This window comes from Cupressus sempervirens, chromosome 10 (assembly GCF_028749045.1).
Source record: "Cupressus sempervirens isolate cs-2001-9-10 chromosome 10, ASM2874904v1, whole genome shotgun sequence".
NCBI lineage: Eukaryota > Viridiplantae > Streptophyta > Pinopsida > Cupressales > Cupressaceae > Cupressus > Cupressus sempervirens.
Genome location: NC_143127.1, coordinates 31,986,868 through 32,012,011, shown reverse-complemented (window position 1 = coordinate 32,012,011; position 25,144 = coordinate 31,986,868). Strand labels below are relative to the sequence as shown.

The 25,144-nt window shown below is 37.7% G+C and overlaps 1 protein-coding gene and 1 long non-coding RNA gene across 2 annotated transcripts in view; both read left to right on the top strand.

Annotated features, from left to right (window-relative positions):
- Positions 1-24,935, top strand: part of LOC149532415 (arginase 1, mitochondrial-like) — a 54,475-nt gene extending 29,540 nt beyond the window's left edge. Inside the window, exon 7 of the mRNA XM_089807414.1 lies at positions 24,478-24,935. Within this exon, the coding sequence (XP_089663540.1) occupies positions 24,478-24,738 (261 nt within the window). The 3' untranslated portion in view covers positions 24,739-24,935. The remainder of the gene's footprint in view (positions 1-24,477) is intronic.
- Positions 529-10,238, top strand: LOC149532416 (uncharacterized). The gene is made up of 2 exons (XR_016358060.1): positions 529-9,684; positions 9,782-10,238. It is a non-coding gene; the product is annotated as an uncharacterized LOC149532416 (long non-coding RNA).
- Positions 24,936-25,144: the final 209 nt, after the last annotated feature.

The following is a 25,144-nucleotide window of genomic DNA, read 5'->3' as shown; positions in this document are numbered from 1 at the left end:
TTGGAGAGTTTTCATCCTCCTTGATCAAGGTTTGGGTTTTCATTCAAAACTGATAAGAGTAATAATCTTTGATATTGTTTATTTGTCTCCTCTATATAATTGCTTTCATCTTCTTTTCAGATGCCTAGGTTATGAGTTTAAGGACTGCAATCTCAAAGTTGTGATCTCATATATTTGACGGACGGGGCATTACATAGCTTGATATTATTTAACTTATTTGTGTGTCAAGTATAATAAGGCAGCCAACTTAACACAGAACTTTGGTAAAATAAAATAATGTATTTAAACCAGCAGTTTAATTTCTTCATCTCTAAAATTTAACACCATTATAGATTTAAATCAAAACAAATGTCTTCAAAGATATTATAATCATACTTGCTTGCTGCTTGCAGATGCTTACTTTTTTAACATTCGAAGCACATTCTCTGCATAGTCCATTCATAAGTAAAGAAAAAAAGGCTAAAATATTTTAATATCAGTATGATAAACAAGATGAGAAAATGTTAAGATAATATTTCTTGGGTTGTGGAATTATTTTTATAGAATCAATCAAGATTGCATTAAAGTCAACATTTACAGTGGTATAGACTTGATTATCAAATGTTGCATAGATGACAACCACAATGTTGAATAAACCCTTGTAGTTGGTCCATTTGTATTATCTCTTGAAGTTAACTATTTAATTTCTTTTTTCGACATGCCCTTCCCATCCACATTGAGCTGCAGGAGAATCAAATGTACACAGATTCAATCTTGGTCATTGGAGCTTATATCTCCTAAAGTCAATGTTCTCCTTTTGGGAATATCCATTTGCCATAAGTCATATTTTTATCTTTAAACATCAATTTGAGGTCAAATCAGTCTTTCTTTACATGCTTCTGTCCACATTTTTGCATTAGGACAGAGTACTAGTTTCTAATTGTTATTTTTTGTCTATAAATGATTCTTTCAGCATGTTTTTTGCCCATGTACTTTTCTTTTTACTTTGAAATAGGAATTTCAATAAGGAGTATCTTTGATTGTAGTTATGAGAGCAAAATTAGTCTGTCATTTTCACTTTGGATGGTGTTATGACATTTTTGACTATAAATTATTGTTCAATTAGTTCCCAATGCAAGTCAAAATTGAACTAGATTCCACTACAACAAGCTAATCGTTTGAAAGTTATTCATATAATATAAGTGAAAGATTCTCCAAAGTGGATTTTACAGTCTTATCATCTTCTACAGTGTTGAATGGATTGACTAGAAGTGGGAAATCACAATTTTCATTGAATGTAGTGAATTTACAAGTTTAGTTTTCTTTTCATGTACATGGCAAACATCCCTAATTGCGTTATCTTCTAGCTTAAGGTCACCATCACTACTAAACAATGAAGAGCTAAACTCTCTGCTACAAATGCCTTATCAACTTTTGCATTTCCATATTTTTGGGTAATAAATAGTACTGGTCATATAATGTCTTTGGCACAAATCCAAAGTAAATTTTCTTTTGGAAGTATGAGCAACATGACTAGAATATTGTGTTTACCATTTTCATTGTGCATTCCTTGAATTTCTATTTCGGCTATTGGTTTGCCAAAATTATAATTTTTTTGCCTTCGTTTTTGAATGATTGGGTACCGCTGTGCTATAAATATTATTAAAAAAAATACCCATAATATGCAAAAAGAAAAGAAAAGAATTGTACATGCAAGTGAAAATGGTATAGATAATCAACCGTTTAATATATAAATTATCTAATCATAAAACAATTTACAATCAATAAATTTCATCTTGCTCTTCCATCAAGGGCATTAATGTCATCACATGGTTGGTTTTAATTTTAAACACAAGTGATTAGTCTGCAACTTTTGCTAGGGGCTTTGTGTATGAGTGTATAACATCAAAAATTGCATAACTTGGCAATGGTGTATAGCCATGTATGCTCTACTCTATCTTTCTCAAAAAACATTAATTGCTAAGATTATGACTGCTTGAAGTTATAAAACTACCAACCTCATTCACAAAAATGTTCACCCTTTCAATAATAAAAAATGTTCGCTAAATTTGGATTTGGAAAGAGTCTACTGCTTGCGGCCTTGTATCTGTCACTAACTATAGCATCCCTGTATGTGCCACCATCCTGGGTAAGTTAAGTATTGATGTGGTGTATTTGTAATGTCTGATGTGGTTAAGAAAACACTAGATGCAACAGTTTGATCGTTTTGTTTGTCGATTAAAAATGAGTCCTTGAACTCGTTTGAAAGATATTTTTATGGGGTTTACTTAGTTTCTGTTATGACCCTTTGTTTTCATGTAGTCTATGCCATCATATATTTTGCCCAGACACGACTGATTTGTATTGGCAAACTTGACCACAGTCATGACAAGCTCAGTGGAACTCAAAAGATAATCCACATGAGCCCATCAATCATCATCTAGGACCCAGTAACTTCAGCAGGGATTAAGTTTAGAATTCTACACGGCATCCTATAATCAATAAAATCACCATAAATTCGGTTATCATTCAAAACATTGATAATACATATTACAAAATATTCGATGTTTAAATATTAAAATAATGATCTCAATTTCAACAATCAGTTTTTCGTGTCACATACATTTTCTAAATAATCATATATCATGGTCATCATTGGCATGAGATGATCAAGGAATATTTTAAGAAGCAAGTTGGAAAGCACAGACATTAAGTTCTCTGCCCTGGTTTCGTGCAATCTGTTGCATTTTACACAGTGGATGAAAGATTATGTTGTTGCAATTCCTCTCAGATTTAAGATACTAAGGCTACAATGGAAGTTTTTGCAAATATTTATTATGTAGACTGTTGAACATAAGGAACAGTAATGGTTTATGGATAAATGATAAATATGAGATAACCAGGGGATGCAAGTCTTATAAAGAGCCTACTGTTAAGAGTAAAGTTCTATTGGAAGATTTTCTATTGACAGCATCTGCCTATAGTGAATTGATGTAGATATGTTCTTATACTCTATGGGCAAGGAAACATATAAGACAATCAATTTTACAGTGAAGCAGAGCAAAAGGGGAAGGTGTACAACTTAGAGTAGCTAAAGATTGGCAAGAATAATTGTATAAGGTATGAAAGAAAAGTTGATTCTATTGTTTCCAATTTTTTTTTTGGGTTTTCAAAACATTTAGAAGGTCCCTGGCAACTGAGGTATCTGCTGAGTACATTAGAATGCCTTGTGCAATGAGAATCATAATCTTTTGGGCATAAGTGTCCAGGATATATTAGAGTAAAGTCAGTTGCGTGACAATAAAAAGTAATATGCATGAGAATAAAAGGCGAGATGCACAAGTCTAAAACTAAAAGCATTCTGGCCTGTTTCTTTCAGGTTTCAGAAAATTCAAAATGAATTGTGCAAGACATCGCACATGTTCCACTTTGTGAATTCCAAATGCTCCAAGTCAAATCCATGGCAGGCCTGAGAGAAGAGTGGAAATGTGTGCAATTGGGTTGACATGCTGTCAAATAGTGAAAAACTCGTAACAAGTAAAAGTTATAAAAACAATGTTTTAAGGGACTAATTTGAGTGTGGGAAACATCTCAGAGCACCTTCTGATCTGAAGATAAATAATTATACATTTAATAGATTGCTTGGGTGGTATGAGACCACCTATCCAAGTTATAGATTTAGCTCATAGTATATCCAAATTGAGGTAACATAGACAAAACCCAAATCTATCATATGTAAGATACAAATTTTAAGATGAGATAAATTTATTAATGTCCAACAAGGGAACACAAGGGTCTAAGAGACTGGAAAACATACAACAAGGCAACAACCAGCAGCGAGAGCACCAAATGGAGTCCGTGAAAAGAACAAGCAGGAAAGCAAAGGAAATAGAAGGATAGAACAAAGAAAGACTAGATACACTGGGGATATGGTGACGGTGATGGTGATGCTGCCGAGTAAGACCTTTGCGAGGCCTCATAGACCTGGTATGTCCCGAAGAAGGGTCGAGCGACCACTTTGTCCTGCAGGCAAGGGATACAAGGGTGAAGAAAAAGGTGATGAGCTGGTTTGAAGTTGGTCTCAGTGGAAATTGAAGCTGCAAAGTGTAATCACGAAGCCGCATGGCCTCTTTGATATAAAGTGCAAGACGTCGTTGATCAATATACCTAAGAAATGAAGAAATGGATGTGCACTCTCTGAACAAGTTGTAGACCCTCATGATCTCATAGTAAAGAGGGCAATGAAAAACAAAGAGGGTCTCAATGTCTGCCTCCCCAAGGGGACAAAGGTAGCAAATCCTATCCTCTGTCAATTTGGTGGTTAGTTTGTATATGAACTGATGAGAACCCACTCCGAAAGATCCCAAATAGATGCAAAGCACACAGAGTTTAGCGATGAGCGAGTTACCAAGGGTGCATGATAGTCGTGGATAAACATGTATTGCTTAACTTAGAAGGCCATCCTCGGGCAGATCTCCCTCGGAAGATTGCTACATGTAGACGTCGAGCTTGACATGCTTATTCAACTTCTGCTGAGAAGGAAGGAGGTGAGCTGGGGCTTTTAAGGAGAACTGGAAGGGGGGAAGGCAATCTATTGCAACCCCAATCGATTTGAGAAGAGCAAAAACTTGGGCGAACCAACAAGTCTTGCCAGTAGGATCAGAGCCTGCTTGCAAGAGTAATAGGTCATGTAAGAATATCTGTTATGACCCTCCGTAGAGTTTACGAAGCTACAAAGCCAGTCAAGAAACCAAACCAAATCGAAGATGGTCCCAAGTCTGAAAGGATGAGCCCCAAATTTTGCCAAGATGATATTGTTGGGGGTTGGACCGATGACATTTGATAGTGTGCTGATGAAGAAGGGTATGGACTCTCTCAACTTAAGCCCAATTGGAAGCCAAGAGAGGGCCTCCACACAATAGAGCCTCAGAGGGCAGCTAGTCTGACCAAAGAGTCCAAGAGGGACATCTTGGTCATGGTATCCTGGAAGTGATGTCTAAAGCACTATCTCTCAAGCATAGCCAGGGAGCCAAGAAGATCAGGTTTCTAGTGCTTGAAACTCCCTTCCAGATCAGTCTGGCACATATATATTATCAGGAGTCATCCACTTGACAAGTATAATGTTAGACTGATAAGTGCCATTCATTATCTCATCTAACTTTATATCTTTAAATTGAATACTTTATTGCATGTTGTCTTTGGACTGAAACCTATTTGGGTCAGAACAAGTGGCAATTGAAGCATTCTTGACAGGCTGGTAGCTTGTTGCAGAATGTTTGTATGATTTCTATGACTTGTTATATTTTTGCCTTTAGGAAAAACAAAGATTTCCTTAATTTTTGCTTTCTTCAATTTGTTAGATAGGACAGTTTGAATTTTAAAACAGCTATTTTGAAGGAAAAGAGAGTTGTTTGATTTGTTGTACTACTTTAATGTTTTACACCACTTATTATTTACTGTACAGACCACTACAATTAGTGGGACCCCAGGCATTGGTCAGCTGTGTAGGTGAGGTGGCTGTTTTATGCCTTTTGTATTGTAATACTGCCTAGCAGTTAACATACTGGTGTATAAATTCTTGCGTATGCATTAGGGTTAAGAACAAGTACAAAATATCTTCCTTGTATTGTGAATGGTTGAGCTAATATGGTCAGTGTGTGCCTTTTTTAGCTGTTTTCTTTTACAAAAGGGTTTCCTAGGGTAACTTCTCTTGTTATATTGTCAGTGTTACAGTTCTCCTTCCACTGCATTTAAGATTTTGGTACAATTGCTTAACCAGCGTATGGTTTAACGGTATTATTTATCTTCAGAAATTGTTGCGGAATTAAGATTCGTAAAAGCATGACAAAACTGGATAGCAATTGAATGGAAACAATTTTGCAGATGCATATCCAGTCTGATATCAAACATCAGAATAGAAACTTTCAAATGCAATGGTAGGAAGAATATGCAGGGAAAGAGGGATGTTTTTGCCAAATGGTTTGGATCTCTCCTCAACAGGAGTCTGGTACACATACATAATTACAAGTCATCCAATAAATAGGTAAAATAACTAATTAATGAAGATTTACATTTAATATTTATATTCTACATCTTATTTATTGTAAATGTCATTCACCATCATATTTAATGCTGTATAATGCATATTTAATAGTTCATATCATTTTTGGTACTGTGAATCTATTTGGGTTGAAACAAGAGCACATTAGCAATTCTTTACAGGCTTTTAGCTTGTTGCAGAAAGTTTGTATGATTTGAATGACTGTAGTCAACTTCTTTTTTGTTTGTTTCTGGTTGATACAAAGATTCCTTTAAGTTTTGCATTTATCAATTTGTTAAAGAATGCATTGTTTTTATTCACTAACAGATATCTTTAAGTAATAGAGAATAACCATGTAAGTGGTACTTTGAAGTTTGTATAACATTTCAAAGTTTGTAGCAATCAAATCAATATATTGTTGCAGATACATATCTAGTTTGACATCAAACATCATAAACGTTAAGCCCCAAAACATTGATATCAGAGGCACACCATTGAAAAAGTCTCTCTTATGAAAGCTTGAAACATATAGTTCTTAATAGGCATGTTACTAGGCCATGGAACCAAGATCCCTTGTATATAGTACAAGTTAAATCCATCCTTACAATGAGATCTATCTCCTTAGACCTATCAAAGATGTGTCTCGGGTATTAGAGATGTCCTTGGAAATGTCCTGATGCACAGGGTTCTTCTAGTTGCTATCTCCCGCTGTCTCCAAATTCTCCTAACCAGAAATTGATCTCTCCTACCAAAAGACATAGGCATGAGGCGTTATAAAAAACTCTAATTCTTATCCTTTATCACTAAGTTACTGGATTCGGTTCCAAGTTCAAAGTTTGAGAACCGATTCACAAGTTCGTGAAAATTTTGCAAAGGGGTTTGAGTTTGTTAGTACAATATATATATATAAAGTGAAATGACAATGAAGGTCAACATGCTTATTATATAGAAGGAGTTAGAATTAGAATGTAGCATAGTAGCATAAACACATTTAAACAACAAAAACACCATAAACTTGTAATCACAGCAATCATACCATCATATAGTTCAACATCAAAGATTCAAAACAATAAAAATAAATCATAGCATCAAGTTCAAGTATGATTGTTTCACTTTCATTGTTCAACTAATGGGATAAAAATCTATTAATATTCTAAGTTCTTCAATATTCATATTCTTCTTCATATTCATCTTCTTCATCTTCTTCTTCTTCTCTGGCATTAGTTGAGCTAAGGCCAATGGGATCAGTAGCAGCAGCAACAATAGTTGTGGATGCCAAAATATTAATAAATTTTGCAAAAAATCTGATTTTCGCTGTCCACGGGGCCCAGCAAACAGGTGGGTTCAAACTTGTTTCGAACCCACTTGAACCCGCAGTCAAAAACCAGCACCATACCCAAACCAGAGTTTGAACCGGATCAGAACTTCGAACCAGTTCGAACTTCTGCTGGTCCTGGTGGGGGGAGAGGGACGAACCATGGTAACTTAGCTTTATCAGCACCCTTGTAAAATCAACCAAGATGATCATTATAGAAACGCTACAATATTATAATACCTTCCCATAATGGTCATCATTCTAATTACCCTCAAAAGACATAAGTTACAAGTCTTTTGGTCATGAGTGTAAAGAAGGCTGCCTCCCTCTCTTTAGAATGCTCTGCGATATGCCTGCTGCTAAGACCCTCCCTACTTACACAAAACTTCTAGATAAGACCAAGATAATCACAATCCTTCGAACCTAATGTTTGGAAACAAAGCTATCCCTCCTTGTATCTAGAGATACCGAGATAAACTTAAACTCAAGCCATGATTTTGAGGAAAAAATTGTCAAACCCTCCAATAATTTTTCCATAGAAAAAATACAGAAACTTGAGACCAGCAACACCAGCCATGAATTGTTTTGAAAAAGCCAGAAAACTCTGACAATTCTTGAGAAAATTGAAAAGAACCCAAACAGTAATGTTTTAGAAAAAAGTTATAAAATCCAACCATATTTTTTTAGGGAAAATATTATAAAACCCGTCAATAATTTTTTTAAAGAAAAAATTAGAAAACCCCAAAATAACCTTTTTAAAGAAAAAAACTAGAAAATCCAATGTAATGTCGCCTTTTTAGGACGCATGCAGATGATCATGGTCAGCCTATAATTTGGTTCCTGTAGGTCGGTAGAGTGTAGAGGGAACTGGTATAGGGGTTTGGAGAGCTATGCAAGAGCTTTTCAAGCCGTTTTGGGTAGTTGAGGACAATCTGCTAAAATTTAGGGGGATCCCTACTTTTTAGGGATTGAAAAGAGTAGTCTAGGAGGCATCCGTGTTCTTTGGGATCGTATTGGTGACTTTGAGCGCCTTAACTATTTTTTGGAGGAACTCCCATTTCAGTTACAGCATCCTCAGAGATACACACAACAGAGTTGATTCACAGGGTCTCAGTTTGGGCTTGACAGGTCTAGTCTCCTTTTTTAGAGTATCCCTAGATTTAAGCAGAATTGGCAGTTAACATGTTGACGACCTGAGGGACCGAGGAGATGAGTAGAGACGTCTTGGATAGTTTCTAGCACTCTGAGCGAGGTTCCTAAATTTTAGGGCAGATATCAGAAGCGATCAAAACATTTCAGACAGATCTCGATTCTGAGCTCCAATTTGAACTTACTAATAAATTTTCTAAGTTGAACTTAATAAAAAGGTAATAAAGTGATATCATAATCACTTTATGACTGAATAAGTTATAATAAATCATTGGACCCCTTTTCCTAGGTAATAAAGCGAAATTTTTTATTTTAATGAGGGGGGGGCAAATAAAGTAATGGAAAATTACCCCTTGTGGTTCAATTTTTATAAGGGGGCATAGTAAAATAAATAAATTTAATTATTTAAAAGAGGCAAATGAAACCCTAACTCGAAATTAGGGTTATGGCTGAAAATAAAAGTGAATACGAGTATTTTGAGAGCTCATTTTTCATCATCCAAGTTATTGTTTTGCACACATTCAAGAAAGAGCTCTGTCTTTTCAGACTTGCAGCCATATTGTTCTTCAAGACTGAAACCTCTTGAAGAAAAGAAGTTGGATGTTCCTTTAACTTGACTACGAATTGGGAATTCATTGGTATTTCAGTTTTGGAGAGCAGATTGTGTTGAAGACAGCTTTGATAATTCATATTGAGGAGGAAGAGATCATACATTCTTCTTTTTTTTTATACAAATCAAGTTGTTTACAGAGGGAAGTAGTCTCCAGACCAGCCCTACAAGCTTAGACAGCTGATGTCATCTTATACGGAAGGATTTCCTTGCATATTTTTGCAGTGGTAAGGGTTCATACAGCTGCTATTGATCAGAACAGTCATTCCGAGAGCAGAACGTGGAAGGTTGTGGGATTTAATATATCCTCATAGGGGCCTTACAGTTCCAGCTGGAGTCGACGTCAACTAGGGCAGATTTGTGTAGCAGACTTCTTGCATATTGTGTTTGGAAACGTACAGCTTCAGATCGTGGGAGAATTCGGGAGCTTGAAAATTCAGGAATATTAATCCTTGTATTCTGTTTACCTGGTACGATTGATATCAAGTGTTTTTATTGAAAGAAACAAGTGTTTGATTGTTAATCATGCGACTCACACTACTGAGGTTGTTGGCATCAAGGATCATGGTCTGTAGAGACTTGTGGGTTCGGGTGATTCTCTTGAGCATGCCTTTGCATCTAATCATCTTCCATTAGTAGTCTTTAACTTTAAGAGTATAACCACCTGAACATTCACTATCTTGTGCAGCTTGTTCGAAATGACCTTGTTCTGGGCTTACTTGAGATTAAGATTCAGTGTCATGAAGTTTGTGGAGCTTTGCAGGCTGGGAAGCAGCACAGGACCATTCAAGGATGGTGACTCTTGGTGAGCCTCAAAGATATTGTAGTTGGTTAAAGTTGATGTATATGGTCTAATGAATACTTTTGTTATTGGTGCCGTTGTAAAATGTGGGTGTACTCTCTTAGATAGAAATCAATTGTGTTTATTGTACCTCAAAAGTTTAAGGCCTTAGTAGAAAAAGACTCAGGCTGTCTTACAGTCACTCTTAAGATTGATAATGGGGAAGGGTAGTTTTATTCTAATGCTTTCTCCAACTTCTATGATACAGACGACATCAAACCCAACTAACCACATCTTACACTCCTTAGCAGAGTGTCATTGTTGAGTGTCAAGACCACACTATAATTGAAATTGTTAGGTCCATGATTAAACACAAGTGTTCCTAAGGGATTCTGGGTAGAGGCTATTAATGGGAAAACTCTTGAGGAAGCCTGGAGTGGTTGCAAACCTTGGATCAGTCTGTTGAAACTTTTGGTTCTTTAGTATATGTTTGGATTCCAGATGCCCAACACTTCAAGTTGGATTCCAAGAGTTAGGAACTCGTGTTTACAGGGTACAGTGAAAACTGCTAGGCTTATTGACTGATTCGTGTAGATTGATTGTATTATCTTCAATAATGATGTTGTCTTCGATGAAGAGCAAAGACCTTTTTAGCTTTGCTCATGTGTACAAAATTCTGAAGAACAACCTTTGAAGGTGTTATTTGGTTGTCCATCTTCCATGTGGTTCACCTGATGAGAGGGATGATCCAGACTCTGAGTTTGATGATACCCTACCTAAATTTCCTTTGGATGATGTTGTAATATCCTCCCCTGATTTGAACTTTGACTTGCAGAAATTTAACTTAAGGAATATTGTCAAACACTTTGTATGCAAACTCATAAAGCTGATTTCCTCAATAAATTGCTTTCCAATGAGTAGATTTACGAACAACTATGAAGTGACATTAAAATGCATAATACACATCATAACATTTTCACAAACACTTGGTACACATTCAATAGTATATGAAAAATCTGGAAACTCTTTCAATCTGCTAATAAAGGGTGATTTTTAAATGTAGATGTGCACTTACAGCTGCCTTAAAGGCTGCAACAACTATTCAGACTTGTATTCAACAATTATTATGCAAAATATCAAAATTTGACAGAAGAAACCTGGAATTAGTGGTCGTAGTATTTTGTAGATGTAGTCGGCCAGCCCTCCAAACTTCTAATCAGCCGGAAAAACAAGTAAACTTGATACCAACACTGTTCACGCCGTACTGTAGCAAAATACTGTTCATGCCGACTGTAGCAAAAACTAACTTCAGATCTGCACTTCAAACCCTTGTAAATTTCTTTATGCAAATGCCCCAAATGAAACCCAGTGTGTTTCCTGAAGTGAAAACACCCTTGATCCTCCTGACTGTGTCTTCCAACAGCGAAGAGAATGCTAGCAAAGAGGGATTCCGTCCTCCAAGCCCGATAATCAAATATCCAACAACATAACATTAATCTTCATCCAAGCATATCAAAAAAAAAAAAGCTCTTCCATTTCTTTTATAGTGTTCTCACAAGAGCTCAATCCTTCGTTTTCTCAATGTGGTAAAACATAACTCCCTTTATGTACCTTATGTCTCCAATCTGTTATAAAAATAAAGGGAACTCTTTTAATTTAAATATTTCCCACAAACTATAGTCTATGCATTAATAAAGTTAAATATTTAAATTTAACTTTATAAAATGGCTTTATCAATGCATAACAAATCTTATCAATGATAAATAAATCTTCTTGTCGATTTTAAACAATTACCATCGACATACCACTGTGACTGAATGTCCGGCCATGTCCAAGATGACTTACTATAAATAGTAAGTATGCTCAAAGTTGCCTCAGAACCTCTCAGAAAGACCTGCAACTGAAACTGTCTAGGCCAAATGGCCTCTAAGCCCCTTTAATGTCCTAGTTAGCCTACGAGACTGTGAGGAAATAGGCTAACGACAACATCATGCTATGAATGCTAGAAAGGGGACATCACAGTCCGCCCTTCCCAAAATTGCTTGTCCTCAAGCAATTTCAGCTCTGGATGCTGCAATATCTGCTCATTTTCCCAAGTAGCATCCTCAACAGGTAGGTTCCTCCACTTCACTAGATACTCCCTGATAGTCCTCCTGCGAAGCACCCTCTCCCTGGAGTCAAGTATGGTCTCGGGAACCAAGATAAGCTTCCCCTCATCATCAAGAGGTGGCAATACTACTGAAGGCACCACATTGTGACCCAATGCCTTCTTAAGGCGTGACACATGGAACACATTATGCACTTTACTGTCTGCAGGCAACTCCAACTCATAAGCTACTTCGCCACTCTCCTGATTACTTTGAACGGTCCATAGTAGCGTGGTTTCAATTTCTCTGCTCCACTCTTCTTGAGAGAGGACTGTCTATACGGATGTAACATGAGGTACACCATATCTCCCACCTCAAAAGACCTCTCAACCCTGTGCTGATCAGCATATTGCTTCTGCTGATTTTGTGCCTTTTGCAAATTTTCCTTCAAGGATCGCATAATGTCCTGACACTCCTGCAAAGTATCCTTGGCCTTAGGCACCCTGCTGTCCCCAAATAACAAATCCAAAAAATTAGGAGCATCATACCCGTATAGTGCCATAAAAGGGGACATTTGAATAGACATATGGAAAGAGGTATTATAGCAGTACTCCCCTAGATGTACCACTTCACCCAAGCCTTCTGCTCTCCTACAATGTAGTTTCGAAGGTACCCCTCAACCCATTTGTTCACTATCTTTGTCTGCCCATCAGTTTGGGGGTGGTAGCTGGTACTCGGAGTGAGCTCTGTTCCACATAACCTGAACAACTCCTGCCAAAAGTGGCTCATAAATCTGCTGTCTCTGTCACTGACTATGCTCCGTGGTATCCCATGTAGTCTGAATACCTCTTGAAAAATAGTTCTGCTGTTTGTGCTGCTGAATATGTAGACGAAATTGCAAAGAAATGTGCAAATTTCGTCAATCTGTCTACCACAACAAAGATACAATCCCGACCCTGTGCCTTGGGGAGGCCTGTGATAAAATCCATGGAAATGCTATCCCACTTCTTCTCTGGTATGGGTAGGGGCTGTAGTAAACCACCCGGAAAAGAATGTTCCTGTTTGTTCTGCTGACACACAGGGCATTCCCTAACAAACGGAAGCACCTCTGATTTGAGTCCTTTCCAAGTGAAGCGCTCTCTCACCTGTCGATATGTCTTAAAGAATCCGGGATGTCCTGCCATTGGTGAATCATGAAATGCCCTCAAAATCTTCTGCTTCATAGCGGACCCGGGTACTAAATAAATCCTTTCCTTGTAGATGATCAGATCATTTACGACAGTGTATCGACTATCTTGAATAGCTCCCTCAATAATGCTAGATGCCCAACTATCCTTAGCATATTCTGCCAAGATCATCTCTCTCCAATCATCCATGACTATCCCAACAACAAGCAAATGAGGCCTTCTAGATAAAGCATTTGCAACAATATTTTTCTTCCCTTTGACATAGGCTATGTCAAAATCATAGGCCTGTAATTTACTCACCCATTTCTGTTGCCTGTCATTAAGGTCCTTCTGTCCAAGGAAATGTTTCAAGCTATTATGATTTGTTTTTACTGTGAATCGGCTTCCCACTAAGTACTGCCTGAACTTAGCCAGCGCGTGCATGATTGCTAGCATCTCTTTGTCGTAGATGCTGTAGGTTCTCTCCACACCTCGTAATTTTCTACTCTCATATGCAATGGGATGTTTGTCTTGCATGAGAACAGCTCCTATGCCCTCTCCCGAGGCATCACATTGCAGCTCAAAGGGCCTGGTGAAATCTGGAATGGCTAAAACAGGACATGTACTTATCAGCTCCTTAAACCTGTCAAAACAATCCTGAGCCCTCTCTGACCACTTGAAACTATCTTTCCGTGTCAAATCTGTAAGTGGTGCTGCTATCTGTGAAAATCCCTTCACAAATTTGCGGTAGAACCCACAAAGCCCGAGAAATCCCTTGAGTTGTGAAGTGTTCCTCGGTGGTGGCCAATCCAGAATGGCCCTGATCTTGTCAGGGTTAACCCGAACAATTCCTGCACTAATAATATGCCCTAGATAGAGCAACTCTGTCATCCCAAACTCACATTTACTCATCTTGGCATATAATGACTCCCTCTCTAGAATACTGAGCACTGTATCAATATGCTTCAAATGTTCCTCCCAAGTACGGCTGTATATCAGTATATCATCAAAAAATATCAACACAAACTTCCTCAACTGATCTCTGAACACTCTATTCATACAGGATTGGAAAGTGGTAGGGGCATTTGTCAACCCAAAGGGCATGACTAAGAACTCAAAATGTCCATAGTGGTATTTAAAAGCTGTCTTCTCCACATCCACCTCTCTAACCCGTATCTGATGGTAGCCGGATCTCAAATCAATCTTGGAGAAGTAGCATGCACCATGCAATTCATCAATAAGCTCATCGATGCGCGGGATAGGGTATCGGTTCTTGATTGTCTTCTTGTTTAGCTCCCTATAATCAATGCACATCCTCATTGTACCATCCTTCTTCTTCACCAATACTACTGAAGAAGCGAAAGGACTTTTGCTTGGCCGTATGTGCCCCATGTCAATCAACTCCTTAATTGCCTTTTCTATTTCATCCTTATATCTCTTCGGATGGCGGTAAGGTGTGATGATAACTGGCTTAGCCCCTTCCTCTAATTCAATAACATGCTCGATTCCCCTATCCGGGGGTCTCCCTGGAGGTATCTCACCAAACACCTTAGTATGTTTGGTTATTATTTTTTGTACATCAGGTGGATACTCTAGTTTATGCTGCTCTGTCATCTCAGGCATTACTCTAAACTCTACTGCCCACTGCACCTGATCATGTCTAAAGAAACTCTGCATCCGCTTGAGTGACACCACTCGAAGTCTCCCATCTGACAACCCTCTGAGCACTATCTTCTTACCATTTGCCTCAAACCTCATTTCCATTTTCTCAAGGTTAAATGTGAACTCTACCAGAGACTTCATCCAGTTCATCCCAAGCACCATATCCTGATCACCAATGTTGACCACAAAGAAATCTCCTGTCATGTCATAATCTCCCAAACGAAGCTGCAAGTTGGAGATTTTCTTGGTACATTCAATTTTGAAGCCGTCGGCAACCATCACCTTAATTCCCCTATGCTCCTCTGTATGTAGCCCTCTGCGTGTCACAAACTTTTCATCAATGAAGTTATGTGTCGCTCCTGTATCAATGAGTGCCACAACTCTCTGTCCATCCAAGGTTCCCCTAACTCTGAAAGTGACAGCCTCCTGTATACTTGACAACTGAGCTATCGTGCTATCACCGTGTGCTTCCTCCTGTGAAGAACTATCATCATTTCCATCTGATTCAGATGACTGCTCTGAATCTCCATCTACTGACTCTTCGGCTGAAAAGTACTCCATCTGCTTAGCTTTTGCTTTCAATGGACACTTATGTGACAAATCCCAAGGCTCCCTGCAATGAAAACAAAGCTTCTTCTTCTTGAGATCATTAAGTGTCTCATTGTCCAACCTCTTACTTTCCTCCTTAGCTGGCTGAACCTCTTTATGAAAAGGTTTCTTGTCCTTATCTTTCCTTGAAGGGAACTCTTTGCCTGGAATTTATTTTTTGAAGATGAAGAGGAATCCATGTCACGAGCTTTCTTAATGGCTTCTTGCAAAGTGGGAGGGTTGAGAGCTTTAATCCACCCTCTCAACGGATCAGCTAACCCATCCATAAATAGAACTAGTATCCTCCGTTCAGATACATCTGTTACTAACACTGCAAGTTTCTGAAACTCTGAAATGTACGTTTCCAATGAGCCCCACTGTTTAAGCTGAGCTAACTCCTTGAAATGGAGTTCTGGGTCCTTCCTATCAAAACGTTCAATCAGCCTCTTTGTAAACTCCACATATGAGGTAATGTGTGCATGTCCCATAGTGACCATACCATGATGCCACCACTCGTGTGCTAACCCATCCAGATGAATTGCTGTGTACTTAATAGCTTCTTCCTCGGGCATAGGGTTCAATTGAAAGTATGTGTCAAGCTTTTGAACCCAAGCTCTTGCTGTAGACTGTCCTGAGCCATCATAATATGGTAACTCAAGTCTCCCTACTTTCTTCCGTAGCTCATAGCTCTGGTTCCTGTCATGTCCACGTGGCATATGTTTCATCCGCACATCCATATGCTCCCTAAAGGTAATTGCAGCAGTAAAATTTGGCCCTCCGGCTTCCCAATCTCTCCTCAACTGGTCCTGTATATTAGTAATCTGGGGCTCTGGTACGAGCTACTCTGGAGCTCTAGGAGGAAATGTAGGAATCATGGGCCTTGAACTCACTGTCCTAGCTCGCTGGGGTGCATGACCAAAATTGTTCCCAACTTGTTCATCTCCATTATGTGTCCCATCCTGATCATTTCCATTCTGATTGTTACCATTCTGATTATTTCCTCCACCCATGTTAGCATTCAACCCCATTTGACGAGCCATCATCTGCATCATAAGATCCAATCTCTGATTCTGTTCCTGTGCCCTTTGTTCTGCTACTCGCTGACCTTGTACCAAGGTCTCTAATAACTGTAAGAATCTTTTCTCTCCAGGCTCTGGACCGGCATTCCCGCCTCCACCTAATCTTGTATTCCTGTCATCTCGGTCACCCATATTGCTGTCTTGATCAAAGAATACCTCCGCTGTGTCTGTATGACTGTATTCTATACCCCCCTGTACGGATGAACTAGACTGTTTGCTTTGCAAGTCTAAACTCCTACTTTGTCTTGCTCTGGTAGTGCGGAAATTATAAGGCCCCTGTCGCATGCTCAAACATAAATGCTCTGATTTTAGTGTTTTGACATTTCATCAAACACTTTCCCCTGTATCCGCCAGTTCCAAATTTTCTATAAGACCTCCACAGGATGGCAGGACTTATAGCTCTGATACCACTGTAATATCCTCCCCTGATTTGAACTTTGACTTGCAGAAATTTAACTTAAAAAATATTGTCAAACACTTTGTATGCAAACTCATAAAGCTGATTTCCTCAATAAATTGCTTTCCAATGAGTAGATTTACGAACAACTATGAAGTGACAATAAAATGCATAATACACATCATAACATTTTCACAAACACTTGGTACACATTCAATAGTATATGAAAAATCTGGAAACTGTTTCAATCTGCTAATAAAAGGTGATTTTTAAATGTAGATGTGCACTTACAGCTGCCTTAAAGGCTGCAACAACTATTCAGACTTGTATTCAACAATTATTATGCAAAATATCAAAATTTGACAGAAGAAACCTGGAATTAGTGGCCGTAGTATTTTGTAGATGTAGTCGGCCAGCCCTCCAAACTTCTAATCGGCCGGAAAAACAAATAAACTTGATACCAACACTGTTCACGCCGTACTGTAGCAAAATACTGTTCATGCCAACTGTAGCAAAAACTAACTTCAGATCTGCACCTCAAACCCTTGTAAATTTCTTTATGCAAATGCCCCAAATGAAACCCAGTGTGTTTCCTGAAGTGAAAACACCCTTGATCCTCCTGACTGTGTCTTCCAACAGCGAAGAGAATGCTAGCAAAGAGGGATTCCGTCCTCCAAGCCCGATAATCAAATATCCAACAACATAACATTAATCTTCATCCAAGCATACATAAAAAAAAAAAGCTCTTCCATTTCTTTTATAGTGTTCTCACAAGAGCTCAATCCTTCGTTTTCTCAATGTGGGATAAAACATAACTCCCTTTATGTACCTTATGTCTCCAATCTGTTATAAAAATAAAGGGAACTCTTTTAATTTAAATATTTCCCACAAACTATAGTCTATGCATTAATAAAGTTAAATATTTAAATTTAACTTTATAAAATGGCTTTATCAATGCATAACAAATCTTATCAATGATAAATAAATCTTCTTGTCGATTTTAAACAATTACCATCGACATACCACTGTGACTGAATGTCCGGCCATGTCCAAGATGACTTATTATAAATAGTAAGTATGCCCAAAGTTGCCTCAGAACCCCTCAAAAAGACCTTCAACTGAAACTGTCTAGGCCAAATGGCCTCTAAGCCCCTTTAATGTCCTAGTTAGCCTACGGGACTGTGAGGAAATAGGCTAACGACAACATCATGCTATGAATGCTAGAAAGGGGACATTACAGATGTTCCTCTTGTTGGATTTGTTCCATATCATTTTCCAATTATTCCTTTGCATCTGATGTTGGTTCTTCTACTCTTCGGCCTAAATGGTGGGCTAGAACCATTGGTGGGCTAGAAGCAAAAGCAAGCAAGGGTATATCAATGAGCTCATCGAGGGTGTATCTTCCAGAAGCAAAAGAAAGCAGCAAAATACAATCAACTTTGCTCTCATGGCCAACATTCATATTATCTTTGAGCCTCAAACTGTTACAAGATTCAAGAAGAGTTGGCAGATGAACGGATTTCCGGATGATTGATTGATTAACAGAGGAACAAATGTGTTCCTTATAAAGAATTACAAGGACAACGTAGACTGAAGACGGAATTAGAAACAAAACTAGAGACAGGATAGGAAACATTCCTATCTAGACTGAAGAAAAAAGAGACGGGATAGGAAACATTCCTATTTGGACTGAAAGACGAACTACAGACAAGTAGTTGACTATTATAGAAAGTATAAGATATTATCTTAATACCCTCCCTTAATGGTCAACGTACGGATGTCGAAACATTTTGTGATAACAGAGACCCTCCCTGGATCTACAGAATGCTGAAACCAAGAAGCTTTGCCAGAAGAGTGCTATGACTCAAAATAAGTTGCAATTACAAAACTTCGTTTTTGTGAAAAAAACGGTAAAACCTAGAATCTCACACAACCTTGCGTATTACAGACAACTTGAAATGATTTTTGAGGAGAAAATCAACAAACCCAGAATCTCACACAACCTTGCGTATTGCAGACAACTTGAAATGATTTTTGAGGAGAAAATCAACAAACCCAAAAAAACAGGAACAAATTTAGAAGGCGAAAAATGCAGCTTCGCCTTGATTAGGACCTGGAGAAGTCGGACGTTGCTTAACACCCAGAACAAGTTGATCGGTGTTTCGATATTCAAAGATTGCGATGATGCGCTGCTTCTAGGTTCCATAATTGCGACCATTGAATTTGGAATTATGCTTGAGCAAAATATTTGTTAGAGATGCCATAGCACGTTTTTCAATGGAAAACTGTGAAAATCTGTTAAGGCACGTTCTTCGAGCCAAAAATACGAAAGACCCAGAAGAATCAGAGAATGACCCAGAAGAGAGCTCGAAAAACTCAAAAGGAATTTGCTGTCGTTTTTTGGATCTGTTGGCTCGAAAATCGAGGCACCCAAAAAAACGGACGACGACCCAATTGAGCTCTCGAAAAACCCATCATGAATTTGCAAACAAAATATTTTTTCGACCCCAAAAATTAGGGTTTCGAAAAAAAACGGCCCTAGCTGAAAAAAGCTTGAAAAAACTTCAGATTTCTTGATAAAAAATGGCAGATTTTTCTTCAAGGATTGATGTGCATGGACGAATGGGGCTAGAGTGTGCTGAACAAACACAGGCAAACCTGAGTTTGGGAATTTCTCTAGGCCGAAAACCCTAAGCGGGTTTTAGAGAAATTCAACAGAAATAATTTTGAAAAAATTTAAACAAATAATTTCACGAAGAAATTATAAATTTTTTCGAAAAAATTTAATAGTTCTGATACCATGTTACAAGATTCAAGAAGAGTTGGCAGATTAACGGATTTACGGATGATTGATTGATTAACAGAGGAACAAATGTGTTCCTTATAAAGAATTACAAGGATGTTGTTTCTAAAAGAAACAACGTAGACTGAAGACGGAATTAGAAACAAAACTAGAGACAAGATAGGAAACATTCCTATCTAGACTGAAGAAAAAAGAGACGGGATAGGAAACATTCCTATCTGGACTGAAAGACGGACTACAGACAAGTAGTTGACTATTATAGAAAGTATAAGATATTATCTTAATACAAACATATACTGAGGTAAAGGGGTTCTTGAGTGGAAAAGGCTATGGAAGCTAAACATCATAGTCTTCTAAAGAATAACACTTGGATTGTTTTCGATCGTCCTCCTTGGAAGATGCCCATTAGCTACAAATCGGTGTATCAAGTCAAGTACAAAGCTGATTCTACCCTTGACAAGTACAAAGCTTGTCTCGTTGCTAGGGAGTTCTCATTGAAAGAAGGCATTTACTATGAGGAGACTTTGGCTCCTACAACCAAAGAGTACCTTACAGATTGCCTTTGCTTTAGCAACTCAATTTGGTTGGAAAGTCCATTAGATGGATGTTAAGAATGCCTTCCTCAATGGTGAGTTGCAAGAAGTTTGTATGACCCAACCTCTTGGTTTTAAGGTTGTTGGAAAAGAACATCAGATGTCTAGATTGGTGAGAGCACTTTATAACCTGAAATAAGCTCCTAGGGCTTGTTACATCAAAATGTACAAGTAGCTTATAAATAATGTTTTTCAGAGGAATACATTTGATTATGATCTGTCTGTCAAAAACACTGTTAGTGATATTCTTGTTGTTGTTGTCTATGTTGACCTGATTATCACTGGTAGTTTGACACTTTTGATTGATCGGATCAAATAGAGTTTGTATCAATCGTTTGAGATGATAGACTTGGGACTTTTGCATTGTTGTTTAGGTGTTGTAGTTTTGTAGATTGATGGTAGTATCTTCTTATCTTAAAGTATGCCCGTAGCCTCCTGGACAATTTTCGGATGCAAGACAACAAACTTGCATCCACACCTACAGAGAAAGGGTTGAAGGTAACAGCCAAATCAGATTCATCTATGGCGAGTAAATTAGCATTCAAGTAATTTGTGGGTAATCTCATCTACCTTACTGTTACTAAGCTTGATTTCAGACTTGCAATGAGCTACATTTCACACTTCATGACAATCCCCAAGGTTGATCATTGGGTAGCAATGAATTGTTTGTTCAGTCATGTGAACTTCACTTCTGACTTAGATTGGGTAGGTTTCATTGATGACATAAAATCAACATATGTGTATGTTTTGGGTTTTGGATCTGGTGTAGTCGCTCGGACTAGCAAGAAGTAGTAGCCAATGGCTCTTTCCTCGACAAAAGTTGAGTATTGAGGAACAACTTTTGAGGCAGTTTGGCTTTGGAGGATTCTTTCAAACTTGCAGATGTCTCAAGCAAATCCTACTCCCTTGTATCCTGATAACCACGAGGTGCTCAAATTGGGGAAGAATCAGGTCTTCCACGAGAGCAATAAGCATGTTGACCTTCATTGTCATTTCACTCAGCAATTGGTTGATGATAGATCAGTTTAGTTGCTGCATGTTCCAATTGCGTATCAGACAATGGATATTCTCACCAAGTCTTTGAGCTCGGACAAGTATGTAAAACTCAGGGGGCAACTTGGTGTACTTAAAAGATTAATCATTAAGAGAGTATTAGAATAACATCTTTATAAAATCTTTATTATTTTTTATTTAATAGTCAATAATGTAACTTATGCAAATATTAGATGCTTTCTAATTCACGATTGTTTCTTTATAGAAACATTGTCTTTTGTAACTCTATAAATGAGTTTGTTTGGTCATTCTTTTAATTTGTTCATTATTTTACCAACAGGCAAGGACCATCAATCAAGGACCACATGAGGTCAAGGAGGATGAGGTCTTTCTTTTGGCCTAGGGTTGAGGGTCAAGGACACCCTATTGTAGCATCTCTACTGGTCCCGCATTGAGTAATTGTTGAAGGGAGTCAATCACGAGAGGTGAGAGGTTGACATGAGGGAGGAGAACAACGTAAAGCCATTAAGTACACCACCTCATGATGATAGTTAAGGAGTTGAGGATCACATGAGGCCACAGAGGATAAGATATTATTGTAGGGCCACATGAGTACACATGGGACACCTTGTCATGTCTTCCAATACAAACATTCTTAAGGGTTGAGCACCTATGTAATCATTAAAATTGTGATGTGTAGATTCATATGTGTGTTTCCTAACCATAAAATTGGATGTGTTTCATGAATTAAATCTACTTTGTATGTAATCTGGTTGCTGGTTTTCTCCAAACAGGCATAGCCCACCTTATTCTTAAGTAAGGATTATATTTCTAAGTATATTTTGCCATTTGTTTCATTTGTATATGTGAATTTAGGGCACAAAGTATAGAGTGGTCCAAGGGACATTACAGAGTATATGATATAATTACCTACAAATAACATTTTGAAAAACAATTTTTTTCTTGAAATGAAAGAACTTGGAAAAAAACGTGGAGTGTAAGAGTTTGAAAGGCAAATATCTAACAGTTGATGCAGATTTATCTAATAAAGCAGAGGAATAAAGCCACAGAAAAAACTGAACAAGAAGACATATTTAATGTGGTTCACCCAATCTCGGGCTACATCCCACCAAATAGGAAGTTCAATATTATTATCCAGTTAATCCAACTGATCACAATTTACAATCTGTTGTGACTCAATACGACTGCAAGAAGCTTCCAAATTCTCATGTGAAGAACGCTAACTCTAAGGCCATTTTAACAAGACTCATGGTTACAAAGAATAGGGCTAGAATATGTTGGCCAATAGAGAAATACTTCCCAATGCCTCTGTATAATAATAAAGGTCATTTTTAGCCTGTTGACCCCATATTGGGGGCGCTGTCCTCATATCCCTGTTGAAAAATATGGGGCAAAATTGTGCCAATAAAAATGAGGAAAAATGAACTTCCCAGTCTGATTAGGCTCATAACAACATGAAGCTTCTTATGTACCCATTGTAATTGTTTCTTCAAAGGATCCAACTTTTATCTTTATTCTTCTCTTATGCCTTGGGGTGGTTTGCTTGATGAAGTTGGAAGACATAGATTGCTATTGATATGGGAGGAAGGTAAACTAGTTCTAAGTGTGGTGGTTAGAGCTTAAATAACAGGATTGGGGATTGCTTTGGCTTAGTAGAGAGGTGCACAATCTTCTGAAGTTGATCCTATGTTCCTATAGAAAGGATCTTGAGCATGTAGTAAAAACTTGTAGAGGTAGCTCAACAATCCTCCTATCCCATGTCAACAAAGCTTGAGTATTCTTCTCTAGTTTATGAAATCTTCTACAAACTCTATTTTGGGGTTTAAATAGGTAAAGGAGAGAAGAGAAGAGAGAAGCAAGAAGGAATGAAATCATGCTATAAAGATGGAAAGAAAGTGGAAAAAAACAAACCTACTCCAAAATTGAGTTTTGGGAAGGAAATATCTAAATGACTCATTGGACATGCTGAATGATGAGATAGTTACACATTAGGATATGGTTTTCTTGGGTACCCCTGCAACTTAAGGTAGGTGATATAGAGTTTTGGATGGTGAGAAATGTTTAGCAGGCTGAGAAGAGGGCAAACAACGGTGGAAACCTAAAGGAGGGTTCTAGGACACTAGGGAGGCTTTGTTCGAGGTGAGAAGGTTAAGAGGAGAAATGAGCACGCTACATGGGCTAAGCTGGACTGCCAAATCATCATTGTAAGTGTGTGTTAGCTCATTAATTTTCAGATACTTACAGCTCCTATATTAATTTAATGATAAGGTTATGCAAGGCCAAATTATATTCATGGTTGACAAATTAAATCGAACAAAAATGGCTTATATCTGAAGACCTCATTAAAGTAACAATTTTAAATTCATGAAAGGGATAATGGGCACTAGCAGCCACACTTGCAAGAAATAGGTGTGAAATAAGGTTATTCTCTAAACCGAGTACATAAAATGCCTATACGCATGAAATAAGGTTATAAATAGAACATATTTATATGATTCATGTGTGCTTTTTATTCTAATTGAGCAATCTGGACTGCAAATTTTTAATTTTCACATTCAATGCCAAGATACCTGCATATTTGACCTAGGTTTGCAAAAACAAATTTTAAATGGAAGGCTATTCATATCTTCCACAAAGATTTTGATACTTGCTCTGTCATTGAGTGATGCACTGTATTACTTTTGACCATGGTGCATTTTTCTGTTAATTGAATCCTTGGTTCGACATCAGTTGCACTTAGTGATTTAATGCAGATCCCATTATAAGTCAGAGACTCTGGCAGACATTTGTTTTAGTGCTAGACATGGTTTAATTACAACGGGACCCTAGGATGCTTGCCAGTTCTCTCATTCATTAGAGATGATTGTAAATGGCTGGTTTGGATGGGGAGTCAACAATTGTTTAAGGCTTTAGTATTCATCATATTCGGTGGAGTTTCCTTTAATTTCAAAGCTAGACTCATGACGGACAAACAACTTGGATGCTTGTCATTTACTTGCTCATTCATAATCGATGGTTGTGAATATGACTTGTGCTATGGGAAGTCAGCACTTGTTTAATTTGTCATATGCTAGAGGCATTTGAGTATATGTTAGAACCATTTAAATTATCATATGCTAGAACCTGTATACTTTTAATTGTGATTTATAGTTTAGTAAAATGCAAATACAAAGTTCTTATCTAATAGCTGATTTGCTTTTCAAATATTTTGTAGAAACTTGGAGAAGGTGTAAAAGGTGTTTATGTCTCGATAGATTGTGACTGTCTTGATCCTGCTTTTGCACCTGGTGTCTCACACATTGAACCAGGCGGACTTTCATTCCGAGATGTGATGAACATTGTGCAAAATTTGCAAGGAAACATTGTTGCAGGGGATGTTGTAGAATTAAACCCACAGCGTGATACAGTGGATGGAATGACAGCAATGGTAGCAGCAAAGCTTGTAAGGGAATTAACTGCTAAGATGTCTAAGTAGCTAGCTGATTGTGAACTTTTTGATCTATTTTATTTTTGACATGAATGTTTTCAACAGGATGACGTTCTCTTCTATTTATTTACTAGAGAGAATGGAAACCTCTTTTTTTGTAGCAACATGAGAGTCGAGCAAGTAATGGACAAAGAGAAATCAACTAATTTGATTAAATAAATCAATGTTCTAATTATTTTAATGCATGATACAGAGTGTATGGTCACACTCATCCCGAATTCTCTGTATTTCATTGCCTTGCCTTGCTGCTCTTAAGTCTATTTATTAAGGTTACAGTTTCAGTTATTACTTAAATCAATTCGCTCTCTGGTGATAATTGTGATCTTTTCAATAATTAACAAGATAAAAAAGGTTGTGGAAGAAGCGTTGAAGAACTTGAAGAGGTTTAAGTACA